The 19,984-nt window shown below is 62.3% G+C and overlaps 4 protein-coding genes across 11 annotated transcripts in view; 3 read left to right on the plus strand and 1 right to left on the minus strand.

The window, feature by feature from the left end:
• SIK3 (SIK family kinase 3) overlaps positions 1-3,415 on the minus strand; it is a 55,684-nt gene extending 52,269 nt beyond the window's left edge. For 4 of the 5 annotated variants that reach the window (XM_080631713.1, XM_080631712.1, XM_080631708.1 and 1 more), the window contains exon 1: positions 3,178-3,415. In XM_080631713.1, the coding sequence (XP_080487839.1) occupies positions 3,178-3,372 (195 nt within the window). In that variant the 5' untranslated portion in view covers positions 3,373-3,415. The remainder of the gene's footprint in view (positions 1-3,177) is intronic. The other variant, XM_080631710.1, reaches the window with a different exon arrangement.
• A 367-nt stretch (positions 3,416-3,782) lies between these two features.
• Positions 3,783-9,918, plus strand: PAFAH1B2 (platelet activating factor acetylhydrolase 1b catalytic subunit 2). Of its 3 annotated transcripts, none has more exons than XM_080631583.1 (6): positions 3,783-3,872; positions 4,438-4,525; positions 4,918-5,007; positions 5,635-5,751; positions 6,316-6,438; positions 6,885-9,918. In XM_080631583.1, exons 1-6 carry the CDS (start codon positions 3,844-3,846, stop codon positions 7,161-7,163), a joined length of 726 nt encoding a protein of 241 aa, XP_080487709.1. In that variant the 5' UTR covers positions 3,783-3,843; the 3' UTR covers positions 7,164-9,918. The 3 variants fall into 3 exon arrangements, with proteins under 3 accessions (XP_080487709.1, XP_080487710.1, XP_080487708.1); XM_080631584.1 differs by lacking the exon at positions 3,783-3,872 and adding an exon at positions 3,887-4,363; XM_080631582.1 differs by lacking the exon at positions 3,783-3,872 and having other exon boundaries at positions 3,887-4,525.
• Positions 9,919-10,468: 550 nt separating this feature from the next.
• Positions 10,469-16,977, plus strand: SIDT2 (SID1 transmembrane family member 2). 2 transcript variants are annotated; one of them, XM_080631763.1, is made up of 27 exons: positions 10,469-11,007; positions 11,151-11,272; positions 11,353-11,514; positions 11,605-11,650; positions 11,728-11,829; positions 11,907-11,990; positions 12,094-12,205; positions 12,290-12,355; positions 12,453-12,546; positions 12,663-12,718; positions 12,961-12,972; positions 13,058-13,129; positions 13,226-13,300; positions 13,877-13,998; positions 14,075-14,148; positions 14,232-14,298; positions 14,430-14,503; positions 14,596-14,719; positions 14,808-14,925; positions 14,996-15,132; positions 15,209-15,317; positions 15,427-15,503; positions 15,595-15,641; positions 15,893-15,998; positions 16,088-16,198; positions 16,274-16,387; positions 16,464-16,977. In XM_080631763.1, exons 1-27 carry the CDS (start codon positions 10,807-10,809, stop codon positions 16,524-16,526), a joined length of 2,547 nt encoding a protein of 848 aa, XP_080487889.1. In that variant the 5' UTR covers positions 10,469-10,806; the 3' UTR covers positions 16,527-16,977. The 2 variants fall into 2 exon arrangements, 1 of the variants encoding a protein (XP_080487889.1); XR_013958207.1 differs by lacking the exon at positions 16,464-16,977 and having other exon boundaries at positions 15,427-15,496; positions 16,274-16,295.
• A 138-nt stretch (positions 16,978-17,115) lies between these two features.
• TAGLN (transgelin) lies at positions 17,116-19,857 on the plus strand. Its single transcript, XM_080631764.1, has 5 exons — positions 17,116-17,384; positions 18,658-18,857; positions 18,945-19,122; positions 19,200-19,302; positions 19,481-19,857. Exons 2-5 carry the CDS (start codon positions 18,678-18,680, stop codon positions 19,620-19,622), a joined length of 603 nt encoding a protein of 200 aa, XP_080487890.1. The 5' UTR covers positions 17,116-17,384; positions 18,658-18,677; the 3' UTR covers positions 19,623-19,857.
• The last annotated feature ends 127 nt before the right edge of the window (positions 19,858-19,984 follow it).

Raw genomic sequence — 19,984 nt, forward strand, 5'->3', positions numbered from 1 at the left:
TCCTCTCTCCTCCAAAGGCAAAGGAGAACACAGGCTCTGGAAGCCCTCACAGGCCTCCCCAGCATTCCCCAAACCCTTGCAGGACACCTTCCAAGAGACACCAGCCTTTTGTACAGCCAGCAGAAACAGAAGCAGGACAGGTGAGGCACCAGCACACACTGGAGAAGAACAGGAGAAGGATTAAGACAGGGGCCATGTGGCCCTCCTATGGCTCCTTACGAACCCAGCACTGACCAAGTCCTCACGATGAGAGCCAACCTGTCAGACCAGCACACAGCGACCCGGGGTGTTTGCTGTGCTCAGCCCAGAGCCGTGCTGCTGCCTGGCAGAGGTGGGCAGAGCAGGGCAGAGCAGCCACCCCCATGTGCCAAACTGAGCCCTATTCCTTCTGGAGCAGCAAAGCCTGACTATCCATGAGTCTGCCAGGAGGGTTTGTACCTGGTTTTAGTGACACAGAGCCCACCTCCAACAATCCCAGTGCAGACTGCTCTGACTGACTCCAGCTCACCCAAAGACAAGCTGTAGAACCTAGGCCAGCTCTGTCATGGAAGGGAACAGCCTCTCGCAGCAACAGCAGAGATTCCTCTTGTTCTCCAGAAAAGGCTTCAGCTCCTTAAAAACCTAGAAACAATCAGCTTCATTCTCACCTTCCTCTGGCGGATGTGATGGTGCAAGAGGGGCCACGTGCTGCCAAGGATTACAGCATCACAGGTTTGGGTTCCTACCTGGTAAGACAACTCCAGGCAGCCCCTTACACAGATGCTGTTACATACAAGTGCTCAAACCTGCTCCTTGCTTTGCCCCTCTCCTCCCTCCTCATCCCCAGCAGTTCCTCGAGTAGGACACATCATCCAAAGAACACAAGGACCCCAGACAGTCCTCTCCATCAACATCCACTGACCAGCCCTTATGACAAACGTGGCATTAAAACCAGCTCCAGCACCTGAACAGAGCTGGGATTCCAAGAAGCCACTTGGGTGATTTATACATGGAATTCATGTGGAAAACAGCCCATTGGGGTCACTCAGAAGGTTTTTCAAACAGCAACAAGGGAGCGTTTCTTGTGGAAGCTGCAGAGGCAGGAACAGACAGGAGAGCTGCAGGAGATGTCCCGCAGGTGCCCAATCCATTCATCACCCCCAGCTGGAGAAGCAGCTCCAGTTCCTGCCTCGTACTAGAGCAGCTCTCAGAGCACAAGGCTCCAGCTTTGCATTGCCAGGCACTGAATGTAAATTGCCAGCTTGGTTAATACGTAAATTGTTGACTGCTCCCTCCCCTGTTCCAGCAGTTCCAGCACAGACAATGATGAATACAGGCCTCCTGCCCTTTAGGATCATTAACATTCCCTTTCCTTAGCATCCCAACACTGCTGACCCACATCCAGCCTGTGAAATGCAGTTATATGTAAGGTGCACTGTCCTGTGTCAGCACGATGTGCCAGGGACACATAGCACATGCAGCCCTCCTCTACAGGAGGAGGCACAGCCTCTGCTTCAGGACACCTGGAAACCCCGGGTCCTTCCATAAGGGAACAGCCACCAAACCAGTCCCTGCTTTACTTTTCTAAGGCAAAGGGAATACAAACCAGCTTCTCTCTAAGAGCTGTGACCCAGGGTCAGGGCTGTGCAGGGATTTGTGGCTATATCCGAATGGTGCCCAAGCAGATCCGAGCAGGAGAGCTCACCTCTGACAGGGGCTGCCAGCAGGCTCAGCACTGGGCCACACTCACCTTCAGTGACCAGAGAACTCTTCCACACCACTGAACGGGATGTTCTGCCAAGGCTTTGCTTCCTTCTCAGTCATTTCCATCAGGTCAAACCCTTATGGGTATTACCGTGATAAAAACAGGCTCGTGGCTGCATTATTGGGTACTCCTGCTGCCATTCCAAAGAGCCTTCACCCTTCCCAATGCATTTTGCACCAATACCCCTCTCTAACCTCACCAACACCAGCACCAGAGCAAGCAGCACCTCCTCCCTTTCCCACTCCTCTCGCAGAGGCCATAGTGACAGCCGCAGCAGAAGGAAAAGCACTGCAGGACCCACACTCAGGGCTCCCAGGCAAACCCAATCCCTGTGCTCACGCTCCTCCTCACGGGCTGGGATTTGAGAGGAAACCCGACCTCGGAGCTCAGAATGCTTCCAGGTCAAGTTTCAGCTGCGGGCTGCTCCAGCGCAGGCTCCGGAGCCCCACGGACCAGGGGCAGTTGCTCCAGCACAGGTATTCCCAGGGACCTCCTGCATCTCCTCCCGCAGCAGCGCAGGGGAACGTGCGCGCACGCCAGCCCCACCGCTGCAGTAACGCTCACACTCCGCCAGGCTCAGGGGCAGGAGCGCCGGAGCCTCCACCACCCCTCCGGAACGGAGCTGAGCGGCTGCCCAGAGCCGAGCAGAGGCTCTCCACGCCTCTCCCAGCATCCACGAGCAAGGCATGAAGCCTCACACCATGATTTCCAGACAAGGTGTGGGTGCGTTTTGCCATTGACAGAACCCCCAACTGTTCCCATGCATAAACCACCCCCTGCTCTGATGTTCTGCAAAGCACCACCTAAAGGCAACCTTGACTCTGCGAAGGTGGAGGAGAACAGGATCACAACTCACAGCCACGGGAGCAATCCCGGCTCAAGGGGATCAGTCTCCCTGACCTCATAGCCCTCGTCTCCATCAGTCAAGCTCAGCGTCACCATGGGGGAAGCAGTGGCCACTTGAAGGCACAGAACCAGGGATCAGGCAGGCAAATACAACCCAATTGTGGCCAGAGCCGCCCGGTGTAACTGATTCGTGAACAGCCCCTCAAGTCACTGCACCGGTTACCCGGCCACAGCTCCAATGTGCCCATGGTGCAGGGCTCCCTATGTCCTGCCCGCTCCCAGCGCCATTCCCACCTCCACCGCTGCCGGAGGAGCCCGCAGCCGCACCGCAGCCGGACAAACCCCCTCGAAGGGAGGAACAACCGAACCACGGCGGCCGCAGCAGCTCCGCGCCGGTCCCACTACCCGTACCGGGAACCGGCCCAGGCCGCGCTCCCTCTGTCCGCAGCGGGACCGTGGCCGGCGCAGGCCGCATCGGCGGCGGGGCCCGCTGTCAGCGCTGGCCGCGGCTCGGCGGCCCGGCCAGGAGCGGGCCGGTGCGGTACGGTGCGGGCAGCACGGCGGGGCCCGGCCCGCAGGCCGCTCACCTTGGCGCGGGTCACCAGGTGCGTGGCCAGCTTCACCACGGCGAAGTTGCCCTTGCCGATGGTGCGCTCCACCTCGTAGTAGCCGATGCGGGCGGGCCCGGGGGGCCGCGGGGGCGGCGGGGCCGGGGACAGCCGCGGGGCCGGAGGGGGCCCCCCCGCGCCGCTCGCCGCCGCCGCTGCAGCCGCCGCCGCCATCTTGTCGCGAGGAGCAAACCCCCCCCCGCGGGGCTGCGGCACCGCGTGAGCTCATCCGCGGGGGGGGTGTTGCCATGGCAACCGCGGGGGGAGGCGGGGCTAATGACGCTCGCGCTGCCGTAACGGGCCCTGATTGGCGGGTGCGGGGAGCGCATGGCGCCCCCTTGTGGAGCTGGAGAGCCGTGCCAAGATTTTGGGGCTAAAACGCCGGGAAATGGTGAACGCGGAACGGACACACACACCCCCTCCGGTGACGTCACCTCACCGGCGGCAGCTTGACGTCATGTCGAGGACAATGACGTCATCGCGGGGCCGCCGTATCCCGGGCGCCACCTGAAGGCTACCCAGCACCGGAGCTCCGGGCAGGACTTCCGGCAGCGCTGAGCGGCGATTGGCCTGCGAGCTGCGGCGGAAGCGGAAGCGGCGGGTGCGCAGGCGCAGTGCAGCCCGAGCCGAGGGCAGGGAGGTGCCATGGATTCGCGGGGCGAGCCGCAGCGGCCGTGAGTGCCGGGGCCGTGCCGGGGCCGCGCCGGGGCCGCGCGGGGCTGCGGGGGGCGGAGGAGCGGGAGGAAGGCGCCTCCGTGCCCATGAGCCCGTCCCCGCGGTGATCGCGGCCCGCTGGGAGCTGTCAGCTCCGGTCAGGCCGCGGGGAGCTCCGCTCGCCCTGTGCCGGCCGCGCTGAGGCAGCAGCCCGCTGAGGGATGTGCTTCTCGGTCGTGATCCCTCGGGATCAGTGCCGCTGCGGTGCGCTGTGCCCTGGAAGCGGATAATCCGGCTGCAGCGAAGGGCTCAGGGGCTCTAAGCTGGTTATGAGCGCGTTAATCGGCCGCTGAGCACTCGCGTTCCCGAGCTGTGCTCTGCAGAGCGGGCTCCGGATCAGCCCCTCTTTGTCCTTCATTGCGGGAGGTGGCTTCAGCAGCAAGGGCTGCACACTTGGGTGCAAAATAAATGTGCTTTGTGCAGGAGTAGGTGTGGAGTGGCCACAATGAGGGTGAGGAACCCACCCGCCCAGCCAGGCCTCTCCATGGTGCTGAGAGCAGCTGGGCTGACCCGTTCTTCCCACAGGAACAGGATGAGCCAGGGGGACTCGAACCCAGCAGCGGTGCCGCATGCTGCAGAGGACGTTCAGGGGGATGACCGGTGGATGTCACAGGTAAGACTGGGACGGGGAGGCCACCGGAGGGGCTGAACCCTCAGTGCTCAATCCAAAGTGCAGAGCAGCACTTCCCAGTGGGCATCTATGTGAGGGAGTGACTGAAAATAGCCAAGGCAGGGGCTGGACCACCCATCCATTGTGCAGCAGGGACAAGCAGCCAGAGGATGCTCACGGCACCGCCTAACCATTAATTTCTCTGATCTGCAGTTATGGGGTCTGATGGATGCCTGGCAGGCTGACAGATTATGTGTGGGTATCACACAGAGATGCTGCTCTTCTCACACCTGAGGTTGCTGTGGGGGTTTGGGGAGCCCCCCTCTGTCCCACAACAGGGATGCCCATGAGGACTGTCAGCCCGCTGAGCTAACCTTGTTGTCCTCTTTCACCAGCACAACAGGTTTGTGTCGGACTGCAAAGACAAGGAGCCCGACGTGCTCTTCGTGGGGGACTCCATGGTGCAGCTGCTGCAGCAGTATGAGGTATTGCTAAAGAAAGGGGGATGTGGGGGCACAGATTGCAGTGTTTCTCTCTCTAAGCCGGTCACTGATGATCCTGTGTGATGCAGAGAGGTCATTCCTTGTGAACTGAGTGCCCTCTCCCATTCATCCTGCCCAGCTCCCTGCCCTTCTCGCTGCTGGTACGAAGCCTCTGTAGGCTGTTTGCAGTCATGCTCTGAAGCTGGTAATTACTGATTCTACTTGGACACACAGCCCCTTCCTAGTTCCTTGAGTCTCAGATCCAGACTCCCAGAGTCACCATTGGATCTCTGTAGTTGTACCTTGCATGGCCAGAACACATGTAACCCTCAAGCACTTGCAGTGCTGCTGGCACACTGGCTTTCTTCTAAAGCTCCATGACAGACCCAGCACTCTGTGTCTCTGAGGAGCTGCTCAAGAGAGATTCCCCTTCCTCTGTGCCAGGACTGGGTGCTCAACAGCAGCACCTGCAGACCCAAGTAAGGCCTCAGCATGTGTTTAAAAGCCCTTTCTGGAAGTGAGTGTCCAGAGGAAGGCTCGTGGCTCCTCAAACCCATCACTGATAGTGCAATGCGTTTCTTTCACAATGAGGACAGTGCTCTGCAAACACAAATTGGTTTCTTCTTGCAGATCTGGCGAGAGCTCTTCTCACCCCTTCATGCACTGAACTTTGGAATCGATGGAGACACCACAGGCCATGTCCTATGGAGACTGAAGAACGGTGAACTGGAGAACATTAAACCCAAGGTACATGCAGAACCCAAAGCCAGGAGCCGTGTGCTTAGACAAGACTTCAGTGCTTGAGGGATGCAGAACTGAGTGAGCTGCTAGCAGAGCTTTCTGTTTGAGCACCCATTGGCACTGAGCCCATCTCAGGTGTTGCAGTGTGCTGGGCTAAACCAGAATTGTTTGGGAGCAGGGCTGTACATGAGGTGTATGCTGCTGAATGGCATCAGTAAATCAAGGCGATCTCCTAGTACTGGTGAACATGATTTACCATAGCTGGGTGTTGGTTGGCATTGCACTGTGCCTCCCAGGTCTGAGACATGTTCTTAGCCTCTAGAAGGGGATGGGGCAGGATTTGATGAGGAGCTAGTGAAGATGGCCGGGACGTGTGGTGAGGATGCAGTCACTGTAAGCCTCAGAAGCGAGCATACCCCAGAGCTGAAGGCCTCTTGCAGCGTGGGTGCAGGCTCCAGCCTGACTCTCCGTGTCGCTTGCTGTCACAGATGGTGTTTGTTCAGGCTTTCAGGGTCACAAGTCCATGACAAGTGGCCGTGGACAGGCTGCAAACACTTTTTCTCCTTGTAGGTCATTGTTGTTTGGGTTGGAACAAATAACCACGAAAACACAGCCGAAGAAGTAGCAGGAGGGATCGAGGCCATCGTGCGCCTGATCAACACCCAGCAGCCACAGGCCAAAGTCATTGTGCTGGTACGTCTCTGGGCTGGGATGTCTCCTGGAGCTGGAAAACAAACTGCCCAGGGGAGCCATGTGTCCTCTGTGCTCTCCCTCTGTGATACTCAAAGGGATGTGATGGGTGATCGGTGCTGGGACGACCGAGTGTTCATCTGCCCCTGCTCTGTGCTCCCTTCACTTCCTTGGCTGTGCAGCACTCCTCCTTTTGGGATGGGTAGAATCCTCCCCGTTAGTGGTACTCCTGCCCTGCTCAGAAGCATGTTGAAGAAGTGCTGTGAGGGGAAAAGGGGTGCCCACAGCTCACCTGGCTCCCTCAGTTGTGTTTCATATTGGGTCTGGATGGACTGAGCCTGATTGAAGGGACGGATCCCTCTTGTTGCAGCCTGGATCAGAAGGGGAAGCAGGCGCTCTTATGTCAGCAGGGTTGTATGAAGCTCTTTTTTGCCTCCTCCTTGTGCCAGGGCCTGCTACCTCGTGGAGAGAAGCCAAACCCGCTGCGGCAGAAGAATGCCAAGGTGAACCACCTGCTGAAAGCCTCGCTCCCCAAACTGTGCAACGTGCAGCTCCTGGATGTGGACGCTGGCTTCGTGCACTCAGATGGCACCATCTCCTACCACGACATGTTTGATTTCCTGCACCTCACGGGAGGGGGCTACGCAAAGATCTGCAAACCCCTCCATGAACTGATCATGCAGCTGCTGGAGGAGACCCCCGAGGAGAAACGAGCTGCCCTGGCCTGAGCTCCCGGCATCGACAGCATCACCCAGCCCATCAGATCAGTTCTGTCACTGGCACTACAGAATCCTTCTTTCTTAAAGCACTTTCCATTGTAGAATGTTACCGGATGTCCATACCTAGTGTTTTGAGGGGGAAGGCTGATGTTTAACTGGTCTTGTACAGATGAGGGCTGGCTGGGTTGCTTTTATTGCAGGAGGAAAGTAGCTGATGAAGAGTTTTACTTTTAAACCATTCCTCATTCACAAGGAGAACAGGACTGTCATTCTGTGCCCCTCTCATGTCTTGTTGCTCTGTGGTTGTCCTAGAACCCCCATGGCCACGCTCGGCTCCCGGCTGTAGGTGTCGTGCTCTGTGTTAGCGCTGAACAAGAATCACATTCCACTTGCAAAGCCAGAACAGATGCATTTTTCCAAACTCGATCCCACCTTTGGAAGCTTTTTTTGGTTGGGGGGTTAATGACACGTGTTGCTTTCCCACTCCTTCTCCCTGAAGCAGCATGAAGCTAGAGCCGAGAAGTGCCCAGGAGCAAGCAGCTCACTCCAGCGCTTGCCCTTGTGCTGTTTCCACCAGGGCACTTTTCCTCCCCTCCCTGTGCCATGTGGCTGTGGTGCTGCTGCTGCTGCCCTGTGCTCTGCCCCATGCTGTTGCTGGCTTTTCACGGTAGCTCAGTTTAGGATTCTAATGCCCCAGTGACACTGCATTGGGCAGTTGCTTCCTCGCTGCTCTAGAGCTGCTGTTTCGTTCACTCCAAGCTGCCTGTGCCACGGGGCTCTCCAGTGCTGTGCATTGCTCCTTTTTGTTCCTTTTTTAAGGCATGACTGTTACATCCTTTATTTCTAAAGGAAACCCATTGCCCTGCCCCTGTCCCAAGGCCTGCAGCATTCTGAAGCTTTACAGATTCCAAGGTGTACATTTCTTTGTCGCTTCTGGTTTACTTGTATAAACATTTTGTTGGAGCAACTACAGCCTCTTGCAGTAACAAGTGAAGTAGAGGTGCAGGTTTTCCTGCCCTGGACGCTGCTCCTTGCTCCTGGCTGAGGCAGCCACAGGGGCAGGAGTCCAGGCCAGGCACGGGTTTAGTTTTTGTTACGAGGGCTGCAGTAGTCACTAACGGTTGCATGAAAACAGCTTTTACTGACAAGTGAAAGGTTCTCTTTTTCAGAAGGAAACTGGTTTGGACCCGTACAGCAGAGCCCTCAGTGAATAGATAACTGCACTTGCCAGGAAACTTGTTTTCAGCCCAGTCTGTTCCTCCTTGGCTTACCTGCTGGAGCTGGTGCCATGCACCTTGCCATGGCTCACACTGCAGTGTCCAGCCATGAGCCACCACCATGGGTCCTGGCAGGTAAATCCAAGAGGAATGACTGGCTTTGTATCAGGCATTCCACAGCGTGTCAGGCACTAGGGGTGTTGAGGTGTCCGGGTTGCTTGCTGCGCTCTGCTGCAGCGAAGCACATTGGTGCTGTACATAGTTTGTCTGCCCTTCTTCATAGCAGAGGGTACTGGTGTTTGCTGCGTCTATAACCTCGCGTTAAGGAATACATGACTGTCCCTGCTACCTTCCCCTCTTCCTGTAGATTTGATCATAGCAGGATTCCTGCCTGGATTGCATGCATAGTGTGTGTTTTGTTTCCAGTATATGTGATCTACACACAGATGAAGGAAAGATGTTCCGCTTGCCAGGATTGGAAGTAGGGAGCTTGGCAGTGGCACGGTGGAGCAGGGATTCCGGTCCTGCCCCATGAGCCAGGCTGGGGCTGTGCTGCTCCCGAGGCTCACTCCGGAGCTCTGCTTGTCTCTGCCCAGTCCCAACCTGTCCCATTCCAGCTGCAGGTTTCTATGTGAGGGCAGCGAGGGGTTCTCGAGCTAAAACCCAGCACCTCCTCCTGAGCCGGGTACAGAAAGTTCCTCCTTAGGGGCTGAGCATCGTCTGTTTCATGTTCATTGCAGCAGGGACATAAAGGAAGTGAAGTGACAGAAAGAGCCTCTTGTAACTTACCAGGGGATGGGAGGATGACCACAGGATGGGACCTACAAGGAGGAAAGCCCATGCCCGGAGGTGCTGCCCTCTCCACTCGCCGCCCTGAGCCTTCCCTAGGACAAGACAGTTGTGATTCTGCTTTGGCAAAATGCATCGGCTGGTAGTACTCACTGTTAGTGCATATCGCGATATAAATGTCAGTGTTTCACCCCACCGTGTCGCAGCGTGTGTGTGTGTGCGTGTGCCCGGGCGCCCGCGTTTCTCTCCTGCCCTCCCTCTCTGTGTCGGTGCCTCCTTGTGTTTTGTTTCTGAGGGCTGGGGAGGTGCTGCCCTGCACTGAGCAGCCAAACCTGCCCCCAGGGGCCTGCGGGGTCCCACCGGCCCCATCCGCACTCCTTGTTTCACATCTGTCCTTCCCCTGCTCCACTGGGGCCTTTGATTGTTGGTTTTCCCTCTCCTTTCCCCTGCTTCCACAGCTGTGAGCAGGGCGCTGCAGGTGAAGGCACCCTGCACTTGGAGGACACAGCCTGTGTTTGCTTCCTGGGTGGTTTAATAGGGAGCACCCATCACCACACACCAACTCACAGCCAGCCCTGCAGAGCTGATCCTCCACTTCGAGCAGCAGCTTTGGAGCCCGTGCGAGCTCTGCTTCCCGCTCCCACACGGGTGTCCATGTGTCCCTGAGCAAGTCCTTCTATCTGCTATCACCACCTGGAGCATGGAGACAACGTGCAGGCGGTCTGAAAAGTGCTTTGGGATCCTCGGTGAGAGGAGAACCTGTAGAAATAAAGTGCACAATAGCAGCAGTGCTCGTGTCTCCTTCTGTTTGTCCGGCACAGGAGTGGGCAACCAGCAGTGGAGCTCTTGGATGTTGCCTCAAGCCTGGACAACAGCTTCCTATGAGATAATGTGAGGGGGGGGGGATTAAACGAGAAGACAGACACAGAAAACACGAGCACCCAAAACCGAGGCCATGGCACAGCAGGGACTGGCTGGGGGGGGTCTGTTCCCCGCGGCCCCATCCCGGGCTGGGGGCTCAGTGAGCAGGATGCAGCCTCGGCCCGTCTTGGGGAGGGTCGGGGGTGTCCGTGCTCCTCGGGTGGTCACTGCAGAGGAGCGAGGGCTCCCCTGTGGGTCCTGTATGGGGCAGGGGCTCCCCTGGGACAGGGATGCCCGCAATGGGGCCCTATGCAGGACACGCGCTCCCGGCGGGCGGGCGCTGCCGCTGTTGCCGCTCCCCCGGTGGGAGCCGCCGCGGCCGCGTCACTTCCCCGACCGGGCCCTTTATAACCGGTGACGGCGCGTTACGTCACCGCCGGCCCGTGTTTACAGCTGCCTGCGGAACGGGGACAGCGAAAGTACCGGCAGCGAACACCGGCACCGGGCACCGGCGGCACCGCGCACCGGGACCGGCAGCGGGACCGGCACCCCCGGGCTCTGCCCGCGGCGCCGCTCGGATCCTCACCAAGCTCAGCGCGGGCCCGGGGACGCTGACACCGACAGCGGCGGCGGCACCGGCAGCGCAGCGGCAGCGGCGGGGTTCGCCATGGGACCGCGCTCCCGTGCGCGCCCCGGCTGACCCCCCCGGCCCGGCCCGTCTGACCCGGCCTGGCCCGCCCCGGCGGACCTTGGCCGGTGCGGGCGCGGCCGGGGATGCTGTCGGGATGGCGGGCACCGGGGCGGCCGCGCTGGCCCGGGCGCTGCTGGCCTGGGCGCTGCTGGCCCTGCCGCCCGCCATGCCCCAGCCCTGCGGCCGCCCCGAGGTGAAGGAGAAGGAGGCCCGCTTCAACACCACCTACAGCGACTGGGTGAACGCCGACCTGCTCAACATCTACGCCTTCAACCACAGCGTCCGGAGGAACAGGGTGAGCCGGCGGGACGGCCTCTGCCCCGCTGCACCCCCCCCAAGGAGCTCCGGGGCCCCCGGACGAGACGCGGGATACGGGACACGGGCTCTGCCACGAGGGCCGAGCAAAGTCCAGGCCAGCGCCTCTGTTCCTCTCCGCAGACGGAGGGCGTGCGGGTGTCGGTGAACGTCCTCTCCGACCACAAGGACTTGCCCGTCCTCTTCGTGGTGAGGCAGAAGGAGGCGGTGGTGTCCTTCCAGGTGCCGCTCATCCTCCGCGGGCTGTGAGTAGGGGCGGGACGGGCGGGGGGGCCGGGGATGAAGGCAGGGATCCCGCAGGCACAGCACGGCTCTGCCCGCACAGGTACCAGCGCAAGTACGCGTACCAGGAGGTGAGCCGCACGCTGTGCCAGCCGCAGACCAAGGCCGAGGTGGAGACCCAGCACTTCTACGTGGATGTGTCCACGCTGTCCCTCAACGCCTCCTACCAGCTGCGGGTCACCCACGTGGAGAACTTCGTGCTGAGGTGAGGGCAGCCCTGGTCCCCAGCCGCGCTCCTTGCCAGGGCCACTGGCCACAGGCTCACCACCCATCAGCTCTGCCGTGCTCTCCGCAGGACTAATGAGAGGTTCAGCTTCAACGCCACGGCTGCGCAGCCACAGGTGAGGAGGAGCTGCTGGGGGGGTGCGGGGAGGAGAGCGCAGGCACCGTGGCACTGACGGGCGCTTTCCCCCCACAGTATTTCAAGTATGAGTTCCCCGAGGGAGTGGACTCGGTGATCGTGAAGGTGACCTCAGCCATGGCCTTCCCCTGCTCCGTCATCTCCATCCAGGACGTCGTGGTGGGTTTGGGTGCTGGGGCTTCTCTCCAGGTGACCCGTGATGGCCGATAGAGCTGACGGTCCCTGTGTCCCCTCAGTGCCCCGTCTATGACCTGGACAACAACGTGGCCTTCATCGGCATGTACCAGACCATGACCAAGAAGGCAGCCATCACAGTGCAGGTGAGTGTGGGGCTGTGCCAGCCCCTGCCTGGTGCGGGGGGTACCAGCCCTGAGCCCCCCAAAGCCAGGCTCCGCTCACCCCCGTCTGGGATGGCTGTTGCAGAAGAAGGATTTCCCCAGCAACAGTTTCTACGTGGTGGTGGTGGTGAAGACGGAGGATGAGGTGTGCGGGGGGGAACTGCCCTACTACCCCTTCTCAGGCGATGCCTTACCAGGTATGCTGGGGGAGGCACCCACTGCGAGTGCATCCCTGCCGCCACGAGTTGGGTGCTGAGCCCCCAGCCCGTGCCTTCTTCCAGATGACCCCGTGGACCAGCACGACCGGCAGAAGACGCTGGAGGTGATGGTGTCACCTGCCATAACCTGTAAGCATGGAGGGGCCATTCAGGGCTGCGGGTGCTGGGGTCCATGGGGTCCCACAGCAGCAGGTCCCCGCTGAGGGCTTGTCCTGGCTCTGCACAGCGGAAGCCTACGTGAGGAGCATGCTCTTCTGCCTGGGCATCTTCCTGTCCTTCTACGTGCTCACGCTGCTCATCGCCTGCTGGGAGAGCTGCCGGTGAGTTCCTGGTGTCCCTGGTGCTGACTGGGAGCCATCCTGCCCCCGGTGCCTGGTGGGGCCTCGGTGGGGCCGTGCCCCTCGTCCCTGGCTCCTCATGGTGCTTCCCTCGGCAGGCAGCAGAAGAGGAAGGGGCTCCTGGCAGCCATGGACTCGCCCAGCCTGGACACTGGTGAGGGGCCGCTCGCAGCACCAGGAGTTACTGGGGGGGGGTCACGGTTATTTTGCCATCTCGAGCCCATGGCAAAGCCCTTGCAGAGGTTCCCCACTGCCCCCCAAGCCCTGCTGAGCTCCAGGGGACAAATCCCAGTGTGAGGGGGACAGGGACATCCTGGGGCTGGGTTCCACCGCTCTGGGGCTGGGGCACCTCACCAAGTCTGTCTCTTTCCTTCCACGCTTTCCGGGGACTCCCAGCATCTCTACTGGGTAGGTGCAGCCTCTGTTCCCCCCTTGGCTGTGGGCTGCGCAGCACCACGGGAGCTGCTGGAGCCTCATGGGGACCCTCTTGCAGGGCACGGCCGCAGCATCCCTGACTCCTTCCTGGGCCATTCTCCCTACGACAGCTATGGCTATGGCTCCTTTGGTGAGTGCCGCCGCCACACACCGCCCCTCGCCTCCCCGCCTGCGTGGCCCTGACTGTCTGCCTGTCCCGTCCTTGTCCTTGTCCTTGTCCTTGCAGGGAACGGCTCCTCCAGCAGCACCGAGGGCGTCACGGACAGCCTGTGCTCTGCAGAGGTCCCCTATGGCTACGTGGGTGAGTGCCGGGGCGGCAGCGTGGCGCCTGCCATGGCCACCGCAGAGCTGCTGCTGCGCTACCGCTGGCACCCGGCTCTGCCCCTCTCCATGTCCCAGGAAGGGTCTCTGTGGTACCGGCCCCTCCGTGCCAGCCCGCAGCGGGGTCTGCGCCGGTGCCACCGGGGTGGATGCGCACCAGGACCCCCGCTGGGGCTCCCCCCGCTCCTGCTCCGGTAACTCTGGCTTTCCTTTGAAGGACAGGAGCAGTTCAAGCGGCGCACGCCCTCCGCCCCGATGAGGCCGCTGAGCATTGCCATGGGTAGATGCTGGTACCGGGCAGGGACGGGCCAATCAACCCTCAATCTGCCCCACACACAAGCACCTCCCTCCCCAGGCAGAGCCAGGCCGGGGGGGGACATGGTCCTCTTGGTCCCAAGCCATCCCCAACCATGGGGGACAAGGGGTGATGCTCCCCAGGTAGTGCCGGGGTCCTGCCCCGGGGCGAGCGGAAGGGCTCAGGTTAATTTGGTACCTGATTGGGGTGCGTGGGGTGGCACCGGGTGCATTGGGCACCGCTGACACCCACTCGGTGCAGGGGAGCGCTCGCTGGAGCACGTGGCGGGGCGGCCGCGCATGGACTCGCTCAGCTCGGTGGAGGAGGACGACTACGACACCCTGGCTGACATCGACTATGACAAGAACGTGATCCGCACCAAGGTGGGTCCTGCCCCACAGCCCCGGCCCCCCGGCTGCCCCCCGCTGCCCCCCTGAGCGCTCCTGCCTCTCCTTCCAGCAATACCTCTGCGTGGCCGACCTGGCGCGCAAGGACAAGCGGGTGCTGCGCAAGAAATACCAGATCTACTTGTGGTGAGCAGGGTCGGTGGGGTGGGGGGCACAGAGCGGGGTCCTGACCTGGGGACCCCCGGACACCCTTCCCATGCCTCTTACAGGAACATCGCCACCATCGCTGTGTTCTACGCCCTCCCCGTTGTCCAGCTCGTCATCACCTACCAGACAGTAAGTGGGGACGTGGGGGCAGCATATGGGGCTTTTGGGGGCTTTGGCCCCCAACTGTGCACCCCAGATGCAATGGGGATGTCCCCCATATCCCCGCGTCCCACTTCCACCTCGTCTCCCTGCGCGTGCAGGTGGTGAACGTCACCGGCAACCAGGACATCTGCTACTACAACTTCCTCTGTGCTCACCCGCTGGGGAACCTCAGGTGCGTTTAGGGATGATGATGGGCACCTGGGGGGGGTCCCTGTGCAGAGGGAGGGGGTTCTGCAGCACCCACATCTGATTGTCCCCCCACAGCGCCTTCAACAACATCCTCAGCAACCTGGGCTATGTGCTGCTGGGCCTGCTCTTCCTGCTCATCATCCTGCAGCGCGAGATCAACTACAACCGCGCGCTCATGCGCAACGATGCCTATGCCCTGGTAAGGGACTGGTGGCCACAGGGCTGTGTGCTGGGGGGGCTCAGCCCCACAGGGCCCCCATTCCTTCCCCTCTTCCCTCCTGCTGCAGGAGTGCGGCATCCCCAAGCACTTCGGGGTCTTCTACGCCATGGGCACGGCGCTCATGATGGAGGGGCTGCTCAGCGCCTGCTACCACGTCTGCCCCAACTACACCAACTTCCAGTTTGGTGAGTGCCCCCCATCACCCCCATTGCTGCGCTGGGTCCCCCCGCCCTGCTCACCGCTGTCCCCCCGCAGACACCTCCTTCATGTACATGATTGCGGGGCTCTGCATGCTGAAGCTGTACCAGAAGCGTCACCCGGACATCAACGCCAGCGCCTACAGCGCCTACGCCTGCCTGGCCCTCGTCATCTTCTTCTCCGTGGTCGGTGTGGTGAGTATGGTGGTGCCTATGGGGGGGGGGCAGCCGGTCAGGGCACCCCATTGCCCACCGTCTGCTCGCCCCACAGGTCTTTGGGAAGGGGAACACGGCGTTCTGGATTGTCTTTTCCGTCATCCACATCGTGGCCACGCTGCTGCTGAGCACACAGCTCTACTACATGGGGCGCTGGAAGCTGGGTGAGGCAGGGGCACTGCTGCAAGTGAGGCAGGGGGAGGCAGCTTCTCCTTCTCCTTGTCCTTGTCCTTATCCTTCTTCTTTCTCCTTGTCCCTCCCCTGTCCCCGCAGACGCGGGCATCCTGCGCAGGATCCTGCATGTGCTGTACACAGACTGCATCCGGCAGTGCAGCGGGCCCATGTACGTGGTGAGTGCTGGCACCGGGGTCCCCAGCCCTGCAGACGCCCCTCCTTGCACCCCTCCTGCCTGCCCTCACCTCTCCTCCGCACCCTTTGCAGGATCGGATGGTGCTCTTGGTCATGGGAAACATCATCAACTGGTCACTGTGAGTGCAGAGCCGGGCACACACCAGACCCTGCACTGCTTCTCCCAGCCCAAACCGTGCTCCCATCCCTGCTGCCGTCCTCATCCCACTCCTGCAGCACAGAGCCCTGGCTGCGGTCCCCTCACTGGGGAGCAGAGCATGACCGGACTCCCATCGCTGCAGCAGCCCCCAGGGGACAGCGGGTGCATGGGCACAGCGGGCAGGGGACCCCGATGCTGCGCTGACCCCACTGCCTCTCCCTGCCTCCCCAGCGCTGCCTACGGCCTCATTGTCCGCCCCAATGACTTCGCTTCCTACCTGCTGGCCATCGGCATCTGCAACCTGCTCCTCTACTTCGCCTTCTACATCATCATGAAGGTGGGAGGCAAGCGCGCTGTGTGGGGTGGGCAGCGCAGGGCCGGGCCCCCCGGAGCCCCTGCTGCACACTGACCCCGGCTGTCCCACAGCTCCGCAGCGGGGAGTGCATCAAGCTCATCCCCTTGCTCTGCATCATCTGCACCTCCGTGGTCTGGGGCTTTGCCCTCTTCTTCTTCTTCCAGGGGCTCAGCACGTGGCAGGTGAGTGGTGGGGGCTGTGGGGGGCTGTGGGTGCCTGTGGACCACTGCAGTGATGGGTGTCCCTGTCCCCAACAGAAAACCCCGGCCGAGTCCCGGGAGCACAACCGCGACTGCATCCTGCTCGACTTCTTCGACGACCACGACATCTGGCACTTCCTCTCCTCCATCGCCATGTTCGGCTCCTTCCTGGTAGGTGCCGGCTGCCACCGCATGGCTCCCACATCCCTGGTCTCCCCCCGGCTCACCCGGTCCTCTCGCTCTGCAGGTGCTGCTGACGCTGGACGATGACCTGGACTGTGTCCAGCGGGACAAGATCTACGTCTTCTAGGGGCCCGCAGCCGCCTGTGCCGCGGGACTGTGCCAAACGCAGCCCTAAGGGTCCAGCCGGGTCCCACCAGCCACTCCGTCCCCCTCCCCGGGGGTCCCGGCGTGCCTCGTCCCCACCGCCGGCTCCCTCCCGGCTCTCCGTGCCCGTCCCCAGGCTGTCAGAGCCAAAACCAGGGCTAGGGGCTGCTGGTGACACAGGCAAAGGTGCTGCTGCCGCTCCGTGCCCGTGGCGTGGGGCGGGGGCCCTGGGTAAGTGCCGTGCCAGCAGCCCCGTGCCCCCAGCATGCGGGTGGGGGTCTCTCTTCAGTGCCTGAGTCGTGGGGATGGGGGGGTGTGGGCCCGGCAGTGGCAGCCGGGGGGAGCCCCACTCGTGTCTGCTGCAGCATCGCGGGGGGTGCCAGCTGCTGTGTGCCCCCCGCCGAGGCTGTGGCGTCTCCACGTGTGGGTCTGCTGGGAAGGGACTCGCATTAAAGTGTCTGCACTTTGCCTGTTGGCTCCTCTCTGGGTACCGGGGGGCAGTGGGGGGGGGCAGCGAAGGTGCCGATGCCCGTCGGGGGTCGCTGGGAGCGCCCTGCGCCGGCAGCTCCGCGGCTATAGAAGGCCGGGCTGCGCCGCGCAGAGGCACGCGGGGAATGCGCGGGCACGAAGCGCAGCCCCCGATTTTCGGAGTCTTTCCCCAAATATGGTGCCGGGGCCGGCGCCCCCCGGGACGGGAGGGGACGGGGCGGGGGGAACCGGGGAGCTCCCCCCCCCCCCCGCGCTGACATCACCGTCCCGGCGCACGGCTTTTAGCGCGGGGCCGCCCTCCCGAGCGCGCAGTGCCCGCTCCGCGCAGCACCCGCGTCCGACTGCACCGCCCGTGAGTCCGCGGGGAGGGGGCCGGGGGAACCGCAGCGATGGGGACCAGTGACCGGGATGGAGCCGCTGCTGCCGGGATGGGGATCGAGGTCCCGGGATGCGGCTGCTGCTCCTCGGGTTGCAGCGCTGCTCCTGCCCGCCAGCACCGCGCTGCTCTTGGGGCTCAGGGGCTGTGGGGCTGTGGATCGGCGGGGCTCAGCCCCACGGTTGGCCGGAGGAGCTGTGTGGGGCTCAGAGCAGGATCAGAGCGGTGTGGAGGGGGTGATGCCAAACCCCACTCACCGCTGTATGCCTGATATCTCTGCGTGGGGACCAGAGATGGGCACTGGGCTGATGGGTTCTCAGGCATCTGGTGGCCAGCAGGCACGGCCATGGGATGGAGGGAGCTGTGATCAGTGAGGCTGGGGCCCAAATACCATCACCGTGTGCTGGGCTGGGACATGGCACAGGGCACTGCTGGATGTGGCTGTTGGTGCTCGGGAGGCGGGCACTGGCTGCCTCTGGGGCTCATGGGACACCCGTGCATAAACCATGGGCTCACGGGGTACCCCTGCATGGCTGGCAGCAGGGGGGGTCAGCATCCTCTGCCGCACCGAGCTGTGCCAGGTCTCAGCCATCCCAGAGGATCCAGTGTCCCCAGCGGTCGTGGGGAGCCATCCCAGGGCAGGGTATGGATGTGGGACCAAGCCGGCGGCTCCCCAGGGGCACAGCCCCGGTTCTGTGGCTTAACCCCAAGCAGGGAGCAGTGCGAGAGGAGCGGGGCAGCGCCACCGAGGGCTCGGCTCCCGGTGTCATCCCGCCTGGCACCCTCCTGGCACCCTGCAGCTACCTGCGCTCCCTGCCCGCAGCATGCCCTTACAAGGGCACGGGCACGGCTCCCACCGCATCCTGCCTCGCCTGCGCTCCTCCTGGCGCCTGGAATCACCGCGCTGGGGCCGCCCCACTGTGCCACAGTCACCCTGCATCCCCCATGGGGACAGCTCTGGCTGCGGGATGCAGCCACACCAGCAATGTCCATGCCAAGAGCTGGCGGGCGGCTGAGGCCGGGATGAGGCTGCCCTGTGGCACATCCGAAGCCTTGGAGCAGGGACAAGGCACCTCTGCCGGGATGGGAGCTCTGCTGCAGGGATTGTGGCTGTGCACTCCCCTCCATCATGCCTGAGGGGCCATTGTATGGCAAGGGAAGACCTATTGGAGAACGCCCCAAGGTTCTGGGGTGGCTGCAGGCTCCCAGCAGCACCTCCACATTCCGACAGTCCCCATCCCTCCACCAGGTCTCCCACCCGCCGCAGTGATGGCGAACAAGGGCCCGGCATACGGCATGAGCAGGGACGTGCAGTCCAAGATCGAGAAGAAGTACGACGACGAGCTGGAGGAGCGGCTGGTGGAGTGGATCGTGGCGCAGTGTGGGGCCGCCGTGGGTCGCCCCGAGCGGGGCCGCCTGGGCTTCCAGGTCTGGCTGAAGAACGGCATCGTAAGTGTGGGGCCGGAGCCGCAGGGCCGTGGGGCAGGCGGTGGGAGCTCTGCAGCGCAGTGACCCCAGGCTTTCCTCTGCCCACAGGTCCTCAGCAGGCTGGTGAACAGCCTCTACCCCGATGGCTCCAAGCCCGTGAAGATCCCCGATACCCCCCCTACCATGGTCTTCAAGCAGATGGAGCAGATCTCCCAGTTCCTCAAGGCAGCCGAGGACTATGGCGTGGTCAAGACTGACGTGTTCCAGACCGTTGACCTCTTTGAAGGTGTGTGGGGAAACCAGGGTTGGGGAGGGATGGGGCTGCTGTGCTGTGCCCATCCTCACACCCTCCGTCCATTGCAGCCAAGGACATGGCAGCGGTGCAGAGGACGCTGATGGCGCTGGGGAGCCTGGCGATCACCAAGAACGATGGGCACTACCATGGGGATCCCAACTGGTTCATGAAGTAAGTGTGGGGGGAGCCCAGTGCTGGGCGTGGGGACTCCCCTGCCCCACGGCAGCCTGGAGCGGGCTCTTCCCACTGCCTGGATGCGGGATGCAGGAATGGCAGGTGGCTGTGCATCCCTGGTGAACGCAACCCAGGGGGATGCGGGTGCTGCATGTCCTGTCCCTCCATCCCATAGGAAAGCGCAGGAGCACAAGCGGGAGTTCACCGAGAGCCAGCTGAAGGAGGGCAAGAACGTCATCGGCCTACAGATGGGGAGCAACAAGGGGGCATCACAGGCGGGGATGAGCTACGGCCGGCCCCGGCAGATCATCAGCTAAGGCCCCCCCCGGCCCGCTGCCCCCGGCCCAGCGCCGGGGCCGCCACCGCCCCTCACACTGGTATTTATTGGCACGAACGCGCCCGCCATCGCCAGCGCCGCTCCGCAGCCATGGGCTGAGCCCGGAGCCACCCGCAGCCCCGCCGCAGCCACCGCCGCAGAGACGCTCGCATCGGGGAGGGAGCAGAATTGGCCTCGGTTTTGTACTTGGGGTTCGGTCAACATTAAAAGGTTCTTCATTAGCGCGGCTCCGGGCACGTTCCCTCCATCCCCGCCGGGTGCAGCCGCCCTCTGTGCAGCCCCTGAGGATGCGGCTCTGCCCCGCTCCTCCTTGCTCCGGCGCGGGGTGGAGCATCCCTGGTT

Source organism: Psittacula echo (genome assembly GCF_963264785.1).
Source record: "Psittacula echo genome assembly, chromosome: 18".
Classification (NCBI taxonomy): domain Eukaryota; kingdom Metazoa; phylum Chordata; class Aves; order Psittaciformes; family Psittacidae; genus Psittacula; species Psittacula echo.

Coding starts and splice junctions, on each gene's coding strand:
- PAFAH1B2 (XM_080631582.1), top strand. CDS start 4,358: ATGAGGGTGAGGAACCCACCCGCCCAGCCAGGCCTCTCCATGGTGCTG. Junction 5,008..5,634: donor AGCTGCTGCAGCAGTATGAG/GTATTGCTAAAG, acceptor TTCTTCTTGCAG/ATCTGGCGAGAGCTCTTCTC. Junction 6,439..6,884: donor AGGCCAAAGTCATTGTGCTG/GTACGTCTCTGG, acceptor TCCTTGTGCCAG/GGCCTGCTACCTCGTGGAGA.
- SIDT2 (XM_080631763.1), top strand. CDS start 10,807: ATGGCGGGCACCGGGGCGGCCGCGCTGGCCCGGGCGCTGCTGGCCTGG. Junction 11,651..11,727: donor CCACGGCTGCGCAGCCACAG/GTGAGGAGGAGC, acceptor TTCCCCCCACAG/TATTTCAAGTATGAGTTCCC. Junction 15,642..15,892: donor AACATCATCAACTGGTCACT/GTGAGTGCAGAG, acceptor CTGCCTCCCCAG/CGCTGCCTACGGCCTCATTG.
- TAGLN (XM_080631764.1), top strand. CDS start 18,678: ATGGCGAACAAGGGCCCGGCATACGGCATGAGCAGGGACGTGCAGTCC. Junction 19,123..19,199: donor GACCGTTGACCTCTTTGAAG/GTGTGTGGGGAA, acceptor CGTCCATTGCAG/CCAAGGACATGGCAGCGGTG. Junction 19,303..19,480: donor GATCCCAACTGGTTCATGAA/GTAAGTGTGGGG, acceptor TCCATCCCATAG/GAAAGCGCAGGAGCACAAGC.